General features: G+C 38.8%; 2 protein-coding genes across 2 annotated transcripts in view; both read right to left on the minus strand.

The window, feature by feature from the left end:
• LOC114656856 (40S ribosomal protein S25) overlaps positions 1–14,786 on the minus strand; it is a 1,002,297-nt gene that overhangs the window by 744,917 nt on the left and 242,594 nt on the right. The window lies entirely within an intron of this gene.
• The window catches only part of cbl (Cbl proto-oncogene, E3 ubiquitin protein ligase), a 118,242-nt gene continuing 109,541 nt past the window's right edge, over positions 6,086–14,786 (minus strand). Inside the window, exons 15-16 of the mRNA XM_028808435.2 lie at positions 13,244–13,456; positions 6,086–9,248 (exon numbers count right to left, since the gene is read on the minus strand). Coding sequence (XP_028664268.1) covers positions 8,977–9,248; positions 13,244–13,456 — 485 coding nt within the window. The 3' untranslated portion in view covers positions 6,086–8,976. The remainder of the gene's footprint in view (positions 9,249–13,243; positions 13,457–14,786) is intronic.

Below are 14,786 nucleotides of genomic sequence, written 5' to 3' on the forward strand. Positions count from 1 at the left end.
AGCAAGTTTGTTTAAAGTACACAAGAAATAAAGGACCTTGTTATACGAGTGGCTCTGAGGGAAGGATTGGTTTGGTTTAATTCTTTAGAGTTGTTGTGTGTATCAGCAGTGTAAATGTATTTGTAAACAGCACTGTAAAACTGTGACACCCCTCCATTCCCTGCTTCCCTAGTAGGTTGTCCCGTATCCTTTCAGGAAGAATCTGGTCTCTCTAGATACATGCCCACCATACTTGAAGACAGCCATATTTGTACTGCCATGTAGCGAATGCAGAAAAAGGAAAGGATCAGGAGAACAGATGTTGCCGTTAAGCTAACCGGTGTGAAAACTAGGAATTCAATTAACTTTCAACAATCTCTAAATGTGAACCACAAAGCCGTGCTTGGAATTCATTAACCAGAAGAACAAAGATATAGGAGGCTTTAACTTCAATGCACCAGTGTTTACAGTTATCTGCTATCTTGGATAAAAACAAAATCAACAGGGATCTTTCATCTCGTCACTCCAATAATGTCACGTGCCACACAATAAGTCATTTCCAAATGGCAGTGGCTGTAAGGGATTAACCTCCTTAGCATTAGACCAAAGCGTCACTCAGGCTATAGAAACAGTGCCAAAAGCGTTCGCCCCAAGTGAAACTCGAGCAGCGGTATACATCCGTCTCACGTAAGACCCGAGGATTACTCGGGCTGAAAAAATGCCAAGAGTGATAGGACTAATCGTTACTTGGTCAACAGTATAGGTGTGCCTTGTGTAAGCGTCAGGCTCGAGGCTGGAGCGTCTTCTCCTAGCTGCATAATTGTGTCTCGTAAGAAACACCCCGTCATTAGTAGTGACAGCGAGGTGAATCGGCCTTCGGTCAGTGAAACTGAAAAGGATTCTGGGAATTCAAAAGTGACGCTTGCGTCACTTGCATACAGTGGGGCAAAAAAGTATTTAGTCAGCCACCAATTGTGCAAGTTCTCCCACTTAAAAAGATGAGAGGCGCCTGTAATTTTCATCATAGGTGTACCTCAACTATGAGAGACAAAAGGAGAAAAAAAAAAATCAGAAAATCACATTGTCTGATTTTTGAAGAATTTATTTGCAGATTATGGTGGAAAAAAAGTATTTGGTCAATAACAAAAGTTCATCTCAATACTTTGTTATATACCCTTTGTCAAACGTTTTCTGTAAGTCTTCACAAGGTTTTCACACACTGTTGCTGGTATTTTGGCCCATTCCTCCATGCAGATCTCCTCTAGAGCAGTGATGTTTTGGGGCTGTCGCTGGGCAACACAGACTTTCAACTCCCTCCAAAGATTTTCTATGGGGTTGAGATCTGGAGACTGGCTAGGCCACTCCAGGACCTTGAAATGCCACTCCTTCGTTACCCAGGCGGTGTGTTTGGGATCATTGTCATGCTGAAAGACCCAGCCACGTTTCATCCTCAATGCCCTTGCTGATGGAAGGAGGTTTTCACTCAAAATCTGACGATACATGGTCCCATTCATTCTTTCCTTTACACGGATCAGTTGTCCTGGTCCCTTTGCAGAAAAACAGCCCCAAAGCATGATGTTTCCACCCCCATGCTTTACAGTAGGTATGGTGTTCTTTGGATGCAACTCAGCATTCTTTCTCCTCCAAACACGACGAGTAGAGTTTTTTTCATCTGACCATATGACATTCTCCCAATCCTCTTCTGGATTATCCAAATGCTCTCTAGCAAACTTCAGATGGGCCAGCACATGTACTGGCTTAAGCAGGGGGACACGTCTGGCACTGCAGGATTTGAGACCCTGGCGGCGTAGTGTGTTACTGATGGTAGCCTTTGTTACTTTGGTCCCAGCTCTCTGCAGGTCATTCACTAGGTCCCCCAGTGTGGTTCTGGGATTTTTGCTCATCGTTCTTGTGATCATTTTGACCCCACAGGGTGAGATCTTGCGTGGAGCCCCAGATCGAGGGAGATTATCAGTGGTCTTGTATGTCTTCCATTTTCTAATAATTGCTCCCACAGTTGATTTCTTCACACCAAGCTGCTTACCTATTGCAGATTCAGTCTTCCCAGCCTGGTGCAGGTCTACAATTTTGTTTCTGGTGTCCTTTGACAGCTCTTTGGTCTTGGCCAGTGTGGAGTGTGACTGTTTGAACTCGTTATCAATATAAAAGACAGCTGTCCACAACCTCAAACAGGTGTCATTAATACAGGTAATGAGTGGAGGACAGAGGAGCCTCTTACAGAAGAAGTTACAGGTCTGGGAGAGCCAGAAATCTTGCTTGTTTGTAGGTGACCAAATACTTATTTTCCACCATAATTTGCAAATAAATTCTTTAAAAATCAGACAATGTGATTTTCTGATTTTATTTTCTCATTTTGTCTCACATAGTTGAGGTATACCTATGATGAAAATTACAGGCTCTCTCATCTTTTTAAGTGGGAGAACTTGCACAATTGGTGGCTGACTAAATACTTTTTTGCCCCACTGTATGCAGTGTACTGTTCATATTATTAGTCATTATTATACTATTATTATAGGGGTTTCGTCCACATGCTTGCTTTGCTCGCCAACCCCCCAGCCTGCACTACGTGCAAGCCACTTTGCATTTCTGCTGGTCGTGTATGAGGATTTCACTTTCACCAAACAACAAATCTTTTAATTCTCATGGATACGCCTCTTCATTGGGAAGAAACACTACTTTTCCCTGATGGCAACACGAATTAGACGATCTACAAGTCTGCGACTTAAACTTTAAAGCCGATCAATATCTACATACTTCTGTCATATCACCTGTGTCCATATATTCATTCTCTTTTCGCCGTTCCGTTATTTCACCGAGTAATAATTTCCGTTTGTTTGTGTTAATCATTTTTTTTGAGACTTTCAAATTTTAGTACTTTCATTATCTAACCTGCTATGCATGTGTATTGCACCAACATTTTTGAATTCTTTACGATGTTCTACTTTGTCATGTATTTTTTGTCTTTTATTTCCGGCCCCCAGTGTGGTTAAATCTCTTGCCACAAAGTCTCGTCTTGCGGGACGTGAAAGTTATCTCCCTGATAAAGTCACGTCTTGTCCCAGGCTAAAAAGTCTCATCTCAGGTTTTTTTTTTATATAATAGAGAGATTGTTTTTATCATTATACTTTCTACACTTCTGACTTTTTACTTTTCACATTTTACAGTAGAAAGTAGAGATTTAAGGAAAATTGTAATTTTTCAAGCCAAAAAATGCAATGCTTATTAAATGTTTTTTTTTTGATAAAATGGAATGCAGCGGAAGTTAAAAAAATAACGAAATGGCATATCATCTGAATAATGATAAATGTCAATTGCAAGAAACTAACACTAATCCACGTCTCAAGCATCAAAAACCCTAGCATGATGGAAAAAAAAAACAAAGGTCATAAAAAAAAAGACACTAAACACCAAATTAAACACAAAAATTAAATAATTGCTGGGCACACAAATTTAATTTTAGCCAAATCTGCTTCAGTTTTGGTATTCTCAGCCTACGATTAAAATCTGTGCATCACAGGCAGTGGCTCCAAAGTGTTCAGTCACCGCAGAGCATCTTTATATTCTCAGAATGGGTTTACCATATTTTGTTTTGGTTTTTGGGGGGGGGGGGTTTGTATTTTTTTTTAGCAATGGTGATGGACGGGTTGACAGAGATTAGACAGGAGTCCCCGTGGACTGAGATCATCTGTTTGCTGATGACATTGTGATCTGTAGTGAGAATAGGGGGCAGGTTGAGGAGACCCTGGAGAGGTGGAGATAGGAGGGGAGAGGATTGAAGGTCAGTAGGAAGAAGACAGAATACATGTGAGTGAATGAGAGGGAGGTCAGTGGAATGGTGAGGATACAGGGAGTAGAGTTGGCAAAGGTGGAAGAGTTTAAATAATTGGGATCAACAGTACAGAGTAATGGGGATTGTGGAAGAGAGGTTAAAAAGAGTGAAGGCAGAGTGGAATGGGGTGGAGAAGAGTGTCGGGAGTGATTGGTGACAGATGGGTATCAGCAAGAGTGAAAGGGAAGGTCTACAGGACGGTAGTGAGACCAGCTATGTTATATGGGTTGGAGATGGTGGCACTGACCAGAAAGCAGGAGACAGAGCTGGAGGTGGCAGAGTTAAAGATGCTAAGATTTGCACTGGGTGTGACGAGGATGGACAGGATTAGAAATTAGGACATTAGAGGGTCAGCTCAAGTGGGATGGTGGGGAGACAAAGTCAGAGGCGCGAGATTGCGGTGGTTTGGACATGTGCAGAGGAGAGATGCTGGGTACATTGGGAGAAGGATGCTAAGGATAGAGCTGCCAGGGAAGAGGAAAAGAGGAAGACCTAAGAGGAGGTTTATGGATGTGGTGAGAGAGGACATGCAGATGATGGGTGTAACAGAGCAAGATGCAGAGGACAGAAAGATATGGAAGATGATGATCCACTGTGGCAACCCCTAACGGGAGCAGTCGAAAGCAGAAGAGGGTCAGCTCAGGTTGGACGGTTTGGGAGACAAAGTCAGAGAGGTGGGATTGCGTTGGTTTGGGCATGTGCAGAGGAGAGATGCAGGGTATATTGGGAGAAGGATGTTAGAGATGGAGCTGCCAGGTAAGAGGAAAAGAGGTAGGCCTAAGTGGAGGTTAATGGAGGTGGTGAGAGAGGACATGAAGGTAGTGGGTGAGACAGAGCAAGATGAAGAGGACAGAAAAATATGATCCACTGTGGCAACCTCTAACGGGAGCAGCTGAAAGAAGACGACGACGACGACATAATATACTTAAACCTCCTTAATACAATTCAGGGATTGTGATGTGATGGAAGGTAGGAACCAGCATTAGGCAGGACAACTTTCACCGTACACACCTGAAGTAGCATAGAGACAACTTAGAATTGCCATTTAACCAAAGTCTTTGGGGATGTGGGAAGAAAGCCACAGCATACTGACCAAATAAACAAACACCACCGGGATAATACACAGACTCCACACAGATAACAAATGGGCTCAAATGTGAACAAAGGATACAGGATTTGTAAGGCGATAGTGCCAACCACTGAGCAGCAGCGTGTCCAGTGTGAGTGGTCTTCCTTCTACTCTTATTATTTCTACACTGCCAGTTATCTTGACAGAACAAATTAACTTTTTTTGTAACATGAATCAAAAGAGGTGAATCTTTCAGTATTTTTGTGCTGAATTCAAACATCTAAACAGACATTTGATTAGATATTGACACTCAACTGAAATTTACAATACCTTTATACTGATCCTATTTATACGTGCTGGGAACATCTCACCTGCTGCACAAGGTTATAAGTGGGTGATATTCTGTTGTCCTTAGCCTCAGGAATATCCCTCATTAAGGGTCCAGCGGGATTCCACATGCCTTGGTATTGCTTTTCTATTTCAGAAATGTCCTGATGAAACCATTCGTATTGCACAACTAGAGAATATCAAAGTATCAGTCTGTAAACTGAAATGCAACAGAAGGTGAATCTCGTGGTATGACGACGATTCAAAATGTCAGTCAAGCTACAAAACAAATGGCTGAAATACAAGGTGGTTTGCATTGTAGAATGGCAGCATCAAAGTTCTGACCTTAAGTCAGTAGGAATGTTGTGGCTAGACCTGGAATGCGGAGTACGTGCAAGAAAACCCACCATCAAATATTAGAGTTTAAGAAGTTTATAATGAGGAAAGGTGCACAATTCCTCCAAAACAATATGTATGGCTGACCAAGTTGCCCTAAACATCGGGTTGATGTGATTGCTGCTTAAGGGAGTCACACGGGTTACTGAAAGGATACGAACACATTTTTTCTCTCAACAACCACTACATTTTTGGATTAGTTTAAACAATAAATTAATGAAAAAGTATACTATTTACCTTATTTGCTTTATTGTGTCCTCATATATATTGCATGACTTAAAATGTGATCAGATCTTCATCTAAGTTAAATGTAGGCAGAAAAAAAAAATGTAAAATTATAGTACTATTATGAAGGTTTCAAATAAGTTACAAACTCAAAAGTCATTTCTCAAAGACACTAAACACAGAATGAGACCCCTGGCAATGATGAGTCCCCCCCAAAAGGAAAGTTTAGACCACACACATTTCTTATTAAAAATGTTTTAATGACAGATGCATAAATTCCAGAATGAAAGATTAAAAAAAATAAAATACAGACATTCTCTGTGCCTGGAGTATAAACAAAAATAAATAACATTAGTAATTATTACTATTCTTCAAAACAACTTAAACAAAAAGGCAAGAAACTGAAAAAGTGAGATGGAACGCTAAAGCTTCCACATACAGATTCGTCTAAGAAAGCGTTCATTTATCATCCATTATTTCACTTTTGCACAGATTGCAGAAACGATTAAATACTGTTAATAAAGATTTTCCATTTGTTTTATTATATTACTGAAACTATTTCATCATAGATTAAAATATTTAATAAAAACTTTTAACACTGATATATTATATGAATCGATATTAGTTTATTCAGTAAAATAAACTTTAAAAAAATAAAAAAAAAATTGAAAAGCAAGTTTAATCGACTTAAAAAAAAAAAAAAAAAACCCAAGAAAGAGCACACGCATGCCCGCACACTCACTCATCGACACTCGGAGTAAGACGCACACACAAATCTGCTCTCGGCCTACTTGCACCAAATCTATCCCCCACCCCCAACCCCCCATTGTCCATTTCCAGAGACAGTTCCCCATTTACTTGGCACTACACAGTTGAAAAGTGTGCGATTTTGTCAAAACGGGGGTGAGAGTGTGGGACTGCTAACTTGAAATACGCTTGGAGTGATGCTACATAATGTACTAACAAAACAGACTGAATAAAATAAATACACACGCAGACAGACACAATGCAAACAATGACTCCTTGACCAACACACGAGCACCCAGTGGAGCACCACCAACAACATGGTGGTGCTTAACTGCAGAGCATGTTGGACACAAAGCAAACATTTAGCATAGCCTTGAAAAGCTACCAAAGGCAGCAAGCAGCATAAGAAGCAGCAGCCTGCTTGTAAATGTGTACACACATGCATGACAGCACCCAGTAAATGTGCTGCAGGAAGAAAAGCCCTCAGTTGCATAACATCGTCTGTGATAAGTCTTCCATATGCATGCATGCACGCACGCACTCCCTCACAGGTAAGTTAATGCTCACATGATGCACAACAGGGTGGCTATTCCAAGTCACCTTTTCTATGTAAAGGAAGGCTAGGAATAAAAATGTCACTAAAAGCCATAAAGATGATTCTTATATGCTAGCTAACTGGTAATGGAACAATGACACCAGACAGTTAAAAGTTTGCAATTAGAGTTAATATGCTCAAGTGCACAGAGTGAAAGGATAAGACTCAGGTGTCAAGGCTGGACATGGGGATCAGCCCTGAGAAAGAAGGAAATGATGACACCGAAAACTTGAGATTTCCAGTAAGACGGAGAGCTGAACACTACAACAGCTCCTTACATCACACAGAAGGGACCATTAAAAGATATCTAAATAAGAGAAAAAAAAACAAACAAACAAAAAAAAAACAAAAAAAAAAACAAAAAAAAAACTACGCAACCATTCCGGCTGTCACTGTTCGTAGTTTTACATTTGCTGGTGCATGTGGCTATGGCATTTGCCTTGTTTCAAATGAGCAAATTCAAATGAAACAAGAGCCTCGGAATACTCGCTTCTAACTAAAGGGAACATTAAAGTGCAGCAAATACAAACCAACTTCCTTCAGTCAGCTTCTATAACACCTTCCAAACTAATATAACAGTGTTCAATCAACCAAATCATCCAAAATTTAATTCAAGTGTTTGCTTACCCGCCTATTTAATCAGATTTATAAAAGGATGACACAGCTTTAGTAAGCAGCATTGCCGGAGTGAGGGCATAAGCTCCGCTAGCTGGCTTCCAAACAGAGGTAGCATGCTATGGCCACAGAGGGCAACAAAATCCATCTGTGTCTCTGTCTCTCTCACACACCCACACACACACTCTCACTTCTCTCTCTCTCTCACGCACACACACACACACAGACCCACTCACCCATTTGGGGTGCAGAGTTATTTTTCTTCAGAATGTCTCAAATACTGTTTTGTTTTTTGTTTTTTAATATACATATATAAATGTTATTGTAGATCAGTGTGAACTCACATAAAAGGACTTGCAAATTTAGAGAGTATCTTATTTTCCATATTTGACCACCCCCACATTATCATTTAATGACATTTTCAGCATAATGAAAAGCAGCAGATGTCTTTAAAAAAATATATACGTATAAACTATGCTTATCTAAAGTACATTCGACTCAAAAAATAAACAACAACTGCAATCAATAAATGACAATAAACCACCTCTGGACACAGAGGAGTTGGAGGGGGTGGTGTCCAATTTTGTGCTGCACAGCAAACAACCTGATAAAGGCTTCAGATGAAGATTTGTTACTAAGGCATGTGATGCAGTAGATCCATGGACTCTCATGAACTCATTTGAAACACACTTGCATAAAGCCAAAAAACAAAACAAAACAAAAAAAAAAAAAAACAGAAGCAAAATTTAAAAGGGAAAGGGAGGTGAAGGCCACACAGCAGCATTCTGAAGCACTTGCTCCTGTTATTTAAATACCCCAGGCCTAACACTTCAGGAGCTGGGCACAAAAGGTCATCATTCTAAACACGGAGTCCCTTCTGTAACACGTCACCAGTTAGGTTTGCTGCAATGAAACTTGGAAGGTTTTTGACAAAAAAAAAAAAAATTGCAGACGTCAGCTTTGCTTTGTCTTTCCTTCTTGTTTATTTGCATACCACAGCTGCAGTGTGAGCATATTCTTCTCTCTTTCTTCAAACACAGGAAAAAGCACCATGTCAAGCAAGCCTTGCAGTCTTCGGTGGTCTTGCTATGGCTGGGTTTGGAATTTACACTCACCTCTACCTTGCCACCGATCTTGAAGGCATTCCTGAATTCCAAAAGACTGAGGCTTCAGCTACGTGAGAATGTGAGCAGTTGATGGAACTGAAACAAACTCTCTCAGGATATTCTTGGCCATTTCGATATTGTTCTGTGCAATCACCAGTGCTTTCTGAATGTCCTGATATGAGTATCCTTGGCTCATGAGACTCTCAATTTCAGAGGAAATCTGAGGGTTGGCTCCATTGCCACTGCTTTGGGGAACGGGGCTCGGTCGGCGATCAGAGTTTATTCGACGTGGCAAAGGTTTAGGAGGCCTCTCTGGTGCCTGACTAGAATCTGTCAAAACTGCAGAAAGAAAAAACAAAGAATGAGTGAAAGGAAAGATATAAACTGTGGAATTTTGCATATTTGTAGTGTGCTGTAAATTAAACAATTAGTACATGAGTGTAATTTATGCTTTATTTGGTATTCTACAAGATGTAGAATAAGTTTCTTATTGAAATGTAAACATAGACAAAAATCATATATAGATATACACCTATATAGCTCTTAGTTACATAGTACTTCTGATATACCCGATTAACTGAAGGCATTATAACTGACACCCACTGTCTGACAAAATTAAACAAGTCTATTTAGAAAATCAGACTAGAGGTGAAGGGCAAGCATAACTTGTCAAGAAAGAAAAGGCGCGTACTGTATTAAGAGTTGTATCGCTTATAAACTATATTGAAAAGGACGATGAAACGTGGGGTAGCTACAATACCCTGTTCCTTGGGTCCTTTTATGTGAATCTTGTCACCTTGACACAGGTGGCAATGCAGTTCCTGTGACTTGTTCCAACTGTAGCAGTTACTCTGATACCTTCAAGGCAATTAGTTTCAATACTTTGAACCAAGATTATTATAGTTTTGCCTTTTGATATTAGTTTTTATTTTAAAATTATTTTTGATCTTACTTGGAAATTCAGTTTAGTTTTCTCTGTCCATCATCTATTTTTAGTTTTAATTTAGTTTTTATTTCACAAAGACATTTCTATTTTATTTTTATATATTAATTTCAGTTTTAGTTTTAGTAATTATTGTATGGTTAAAGAACTACTATGGAGTTTAGTTTTGTGTCATAATCAGACAGAACAGGTTTGGATAGAATACGAGTTTAATGCTAGTGGAAGCTTACTATACGACATGGTTTACTATCTTGTATTGTTTTTGTCTGATAAACAAAGGTATAATCAAAACCAAATACTGAATATAAACAATTTTATAATTTTTTAAATATTTTTGATGTCATTTGTGCCGAACAAATGTGTGTTCACTGTTGGCACTTTTTATCTTTTCCTTTTCTAGCTCAGAATAGGCCAATGTGTGACGAAATTTAAGTGAATTTTAAGATTTGAGGGTTTTTTTGCTCTAAATGTCTACAGCATACAACACATCCTGCTCCAAGACAATGTGCTCATAATTAATGCCTTCAATATTGTATTCAATATGTGTGAATTTACACTTGGGATTAATAAAGTATCAATCAAAGATTTCCCATATTTGGCTTTGTTTTCTACAAGCCATATTGATCGCTGATTCCAGCTCAGGCACATATAATTTATAGAGAGAATTTTGCCACCTACAGGCCTGAAAAAGAGATCAAAAATCAGAAAATAGATTCTACTATGTTCTGACAGATGTGATCATGAAAATTATGGGGGCTTAGGAAGAACAAGGCTCTTAAAGTTTGAATCAGTGAGCAGACCCCACCTAGCTGTATTAAGGGAAACAAAGAAAAATATATTTTTTCTAAACTCGCTTATCCAGAGCAGGATTGTAGGAATCCTGGACCCTATCCCAGCAGCTTGTATGCAAGACAGGAAAAATCTCTGGACACTGTGTCAGCCTATTGCAACAATACTATATATATGCAATATGTATGACATGGCTGATGTTAAGAACAAAAAGAGTATGATATTTTATCTATGTATTTTGAGAAAGATTGAAAACAAGGAGGCAAATATTTTAAAACAATTCTGCCAACAGATTATTTTCACAATATCAGGTATTTTGAACTGTGAATGTAACACTAAATAAGTTAAATTAATAAATACAGAATAAATACAAAAACACACTGGTAGGTTTATTTTTTCACCAGTTGGCAGACTCTTCACCTACCTACCTGTAGTTCAGTAGACACACTGGCAACAAATTGAACAAGATTTGTATCACTTCATTGGTAAATGACCTTTTTAAAGCAAAAGTGGTGAGCAACAATATGCTGATCTTGTATGTTAACCTAGTCAGTCTTTTGATCAGTGCAGTTTCATTTTCAAAAAGGATTTCTCCTGTGCAAAGTGAATTATTGTAAACAAAATGCAGACACTCGAGAAGTAAACTGAAACATTACTCAATCATGATTTTTCTGTTTATACAGTACATGTTTTGTTGACCAGCACATTTCGACTTCAGTAATCTGAATTAAATTTTGATATAAAAGAAGCAGCTCATCATAACGGACATCAGAGTCATGCATCCTGGAATTTAGATTAGTGTGTGCTGCTGAATTTATTGCTGTGTACATACTGTATCTTGGGCTCAGTCTGAATTATATGTCATTTATGAACAGACTGAAATTCTGTAAGGGATTATCTATCTAATAATGTGAATGGCAGCTTTGAAAGTTGCCGAGCACATTCAAACCAAAATCATCACCTTGGTATACTTCATTAACACTTGAACCATAATCTATCACGTTATCACTATCAGCTCCTGAAGAATTGTCATTATTGTCACACAGTAAATTGCTTTCTTTGTCACACGCTTTATCCATCCAAATTCAGCTTGCTCTGTCACCGCAAATGCTGTGTGAACACCCTCCCTTCTTTACCAGCCACCATTTACTGGATGAACATATGCAGGCAGCTCATGGTGGATGACTTTCTGTTTTAGAGTTAAAAGTTACAAGGGTTAAAGACTAACGGCAGGAAAACGTATTTAAAAACCAAACATGAAATTCTTATTAAGATATTTTGATTAATTTCAGGACCCCTGCAGCTCAGGTTAGCCCTTGCATAAGTTCCGCTGTTATGAAAACTAAAAATATTTTAGCAAATCATTATTTTATTTCAGCTAGTCTTTTCAGCTACTTTAATAAGTTTCATTTAGTTTTAGTTTTTTATTTCGGTTTTATTAATTATTTTATTTCAGTTTATGGAAATGTTTTTTTTATTAATAGTTTCAGTTTTGATATTAGTTTTTCTTAACTATAATAACCTTTCTTTGAACAAGCAATAAAAACGAGTATACAGCCATTTTGCTCTAATGGTTGTTTTGTCCTCCTCTGTCATTTTTAGATGTATGTGGGTGTTTTAGGACAAGCATTAGGGTTAAAATACATCTTTAAGGTTATGGCACAAAAAGATAATATGCATCTAATTGTATCTATGTGGAACCAATAAACTTGAAGACATTTTGGCAGAAGCAGTTCCTTATGAAGTGCCTCACTCCAAAAAACCATTTGAACAGGTTCATTTATGTTATTCCATATTTTGCATTTACATTTTTTTCTTCTTTTAGTTTCACCTCAGATTTTCAGATTTTCTAATTCTGTCTGAGACACGTTTAAAATAGTGACCAATTAATGACAAGCAATCACAGGTGAAAATGATACTGCATTTGGAACAAACAAAAATACTGACAGTCTGCTGTAAACTAGCAAATCATATTTTGTAGATAGATATTTTTGTCTATGCTAATGTGATCATATGGACTATACAAACCACTCACTCAGTGTAATATGCATGTTCAGTGTCAGAATTGCTCCATGCATTCAATCACCTTTGTAAAACCCTCCACATCTAACCTAATCTGTATACATTTTACTTGGAAAAGCTTTACACTGTCACAGTGTCATACAGTAGGTCTGATAAAGAACTTGGTTCAACCAAAGACTGTAGCTAATGATTGGTAGACATCAATTAGTGCGCAGTTGCCTTAAGGGCCGAGACTTAAAAGTTCTGTGCTGTGCATTTTCCCACCTTGGTATGTTTCAACAACTTGCTGAGCAAATAGTGAGACTACTGGAGCACAGAGATAAAAAGCTGTTGTATTAGCAATTAAAATATACATTTAAAATATGGGGCAGATATGTGTGGGCTCATGGCACTATTGGTCAGGGTCTTTTAAAGGCACAGCTACCTCCAGCCCAACTACAGGTCTAATATACCATGCTGGTATGATGGAAGGGATGTGCATTGTCAGCAAGCACATTGTGTCAGGAGGCTGATACTCCATGGGTTGAAAAACATTTGCTATAAAGTTAATTATCACCACCAAAATAATCAGAACTCCTACAGGGATTTGGAGCAGCTGGATTATTGTCCACTGATACTCTATAAAAGGCCGATGCCACACTTGAGATGTCAGAGAAGGTACGCCTGGCAGGTGCAATGGGCAAGGGAGGCTTTGGAATATCATAGCTGTTATCCTCATCACTCTCTGTATCACCAGGCCCATTGGAAGCTGATAAAGAGGCAGAAGCAGTGGAAGGTGGGAGTTCAGAATAGTCTGAAAGGAAAAAGCGACATGGTTAGACAAACTCAGGACAATCTGTGTGTTTTTTCAAGGCTATATTTGTACAATTCCAGCATAATTTCTGTTTACACATACTCGCTTGTAGGATCACTCTCCATATACAGTAATTCTGCACATGCCATGTGTGTTTTGGCTAGGGAGCAGCCTCAGCAGTAAGGTACCAAACTCTATCCACCAAAGTTGAGACTCTAAAAACTTTACTATTCTAAACTACTACTGTTCAGCATCATTCTCTAAACTGCCAATAACTTCAATAATTTTCAGAAACAATGCAAGAAATCTTGTATTGCCCAGCTCCACATTACTAGTTGCTTAACTCTTTTGAGGGCTGAATATTTTTTGCCAAAAACTCAAGTTTTCTGGAAAGCGCACAAAGCGATGGTTTCAAATATAAAATGTCTGTTGCTGCTGTTGGCACCTGTTTAGCATCTCTGGCAGCAGCAGCTGTGTGGGCAGCTTGATGGCCAGCAGGAATACATGGTGGGCTTGCTGCCTGGCTGTTTTTGCAGTGTGACATAATCTGGTTTGTACCTGTTGTCATCGTAAGTGGCAGTCCACCCAAGCGGTAGGTGCATCAGCTACATGAATGCATTCAGCTGGGCACCAATCAGCTGATGCTGGTACCACTCTGTCATTTTCGGTCTCCAGATCACTTACAGCAAAATCGGAGTCCGACAAGACTGAGTCTGATTCAATGATAATACGCAAAACGTCCTCCACAGAGTATTTCACTTTGCGCATTCGCTTTGGTATCTTGCCAGATATCTGTGCCTTTTTAGTGGTTGCTCACTCATGCGCATGGAGTCGAGTTCAATTCCACGAAACTAACGTTTCTTCTAGCAAAAAACGTAACGGCCAGTTTTGTCGCAGTTTACAGCTGATTACCGTCCTCTATCCCCAAATTTTGACAAAAGTTGACATCCGCCCTAAAAGAGTTAAAGGAACAACTACTAAATTACAGGAAACATTTAATATCTGAATACAACTAGAACTAAAGGTCAGCATTAGAAGATACAGTAGCTTTAGAACAAGTTCAGTGACTAATTTCCTATAAATGTTTTACTGCTACCAGTAAAAGTTTACATCATACCCTTTATATACAACTGTGTTGTGTAATCTTCTAGTATAAACTGGCATAACCTACTTTTAATTTAACTAATAAGAGGTGGTCTTTAAATAAGTGTTAGTAATTTTCCAGTCATTCCACTAAAAAAAATGAAAACAACCATCAGCTAGTAGATATAGGAGGTTCTTATCAAATACAAGATTGATGGAGCAATGGAGAGATCTTTACCCAGTCAGT

The sequence above is a fragment of the Erpetoichthys calabaricus genome, chromosome 9 (assembly GCF_900747795.2).
Source record: "Erpetoichthys calabaricus chromosome 9, fErpCal1.3, whole genome shotgun sequence".
Taxonomy (NCBI): Eukaryota; Metazoa; Chordata; class Cladistia; order Polypteriformes; family Polypteridae; genus Erpetoichthys; species Erpetoichthys calabaricus.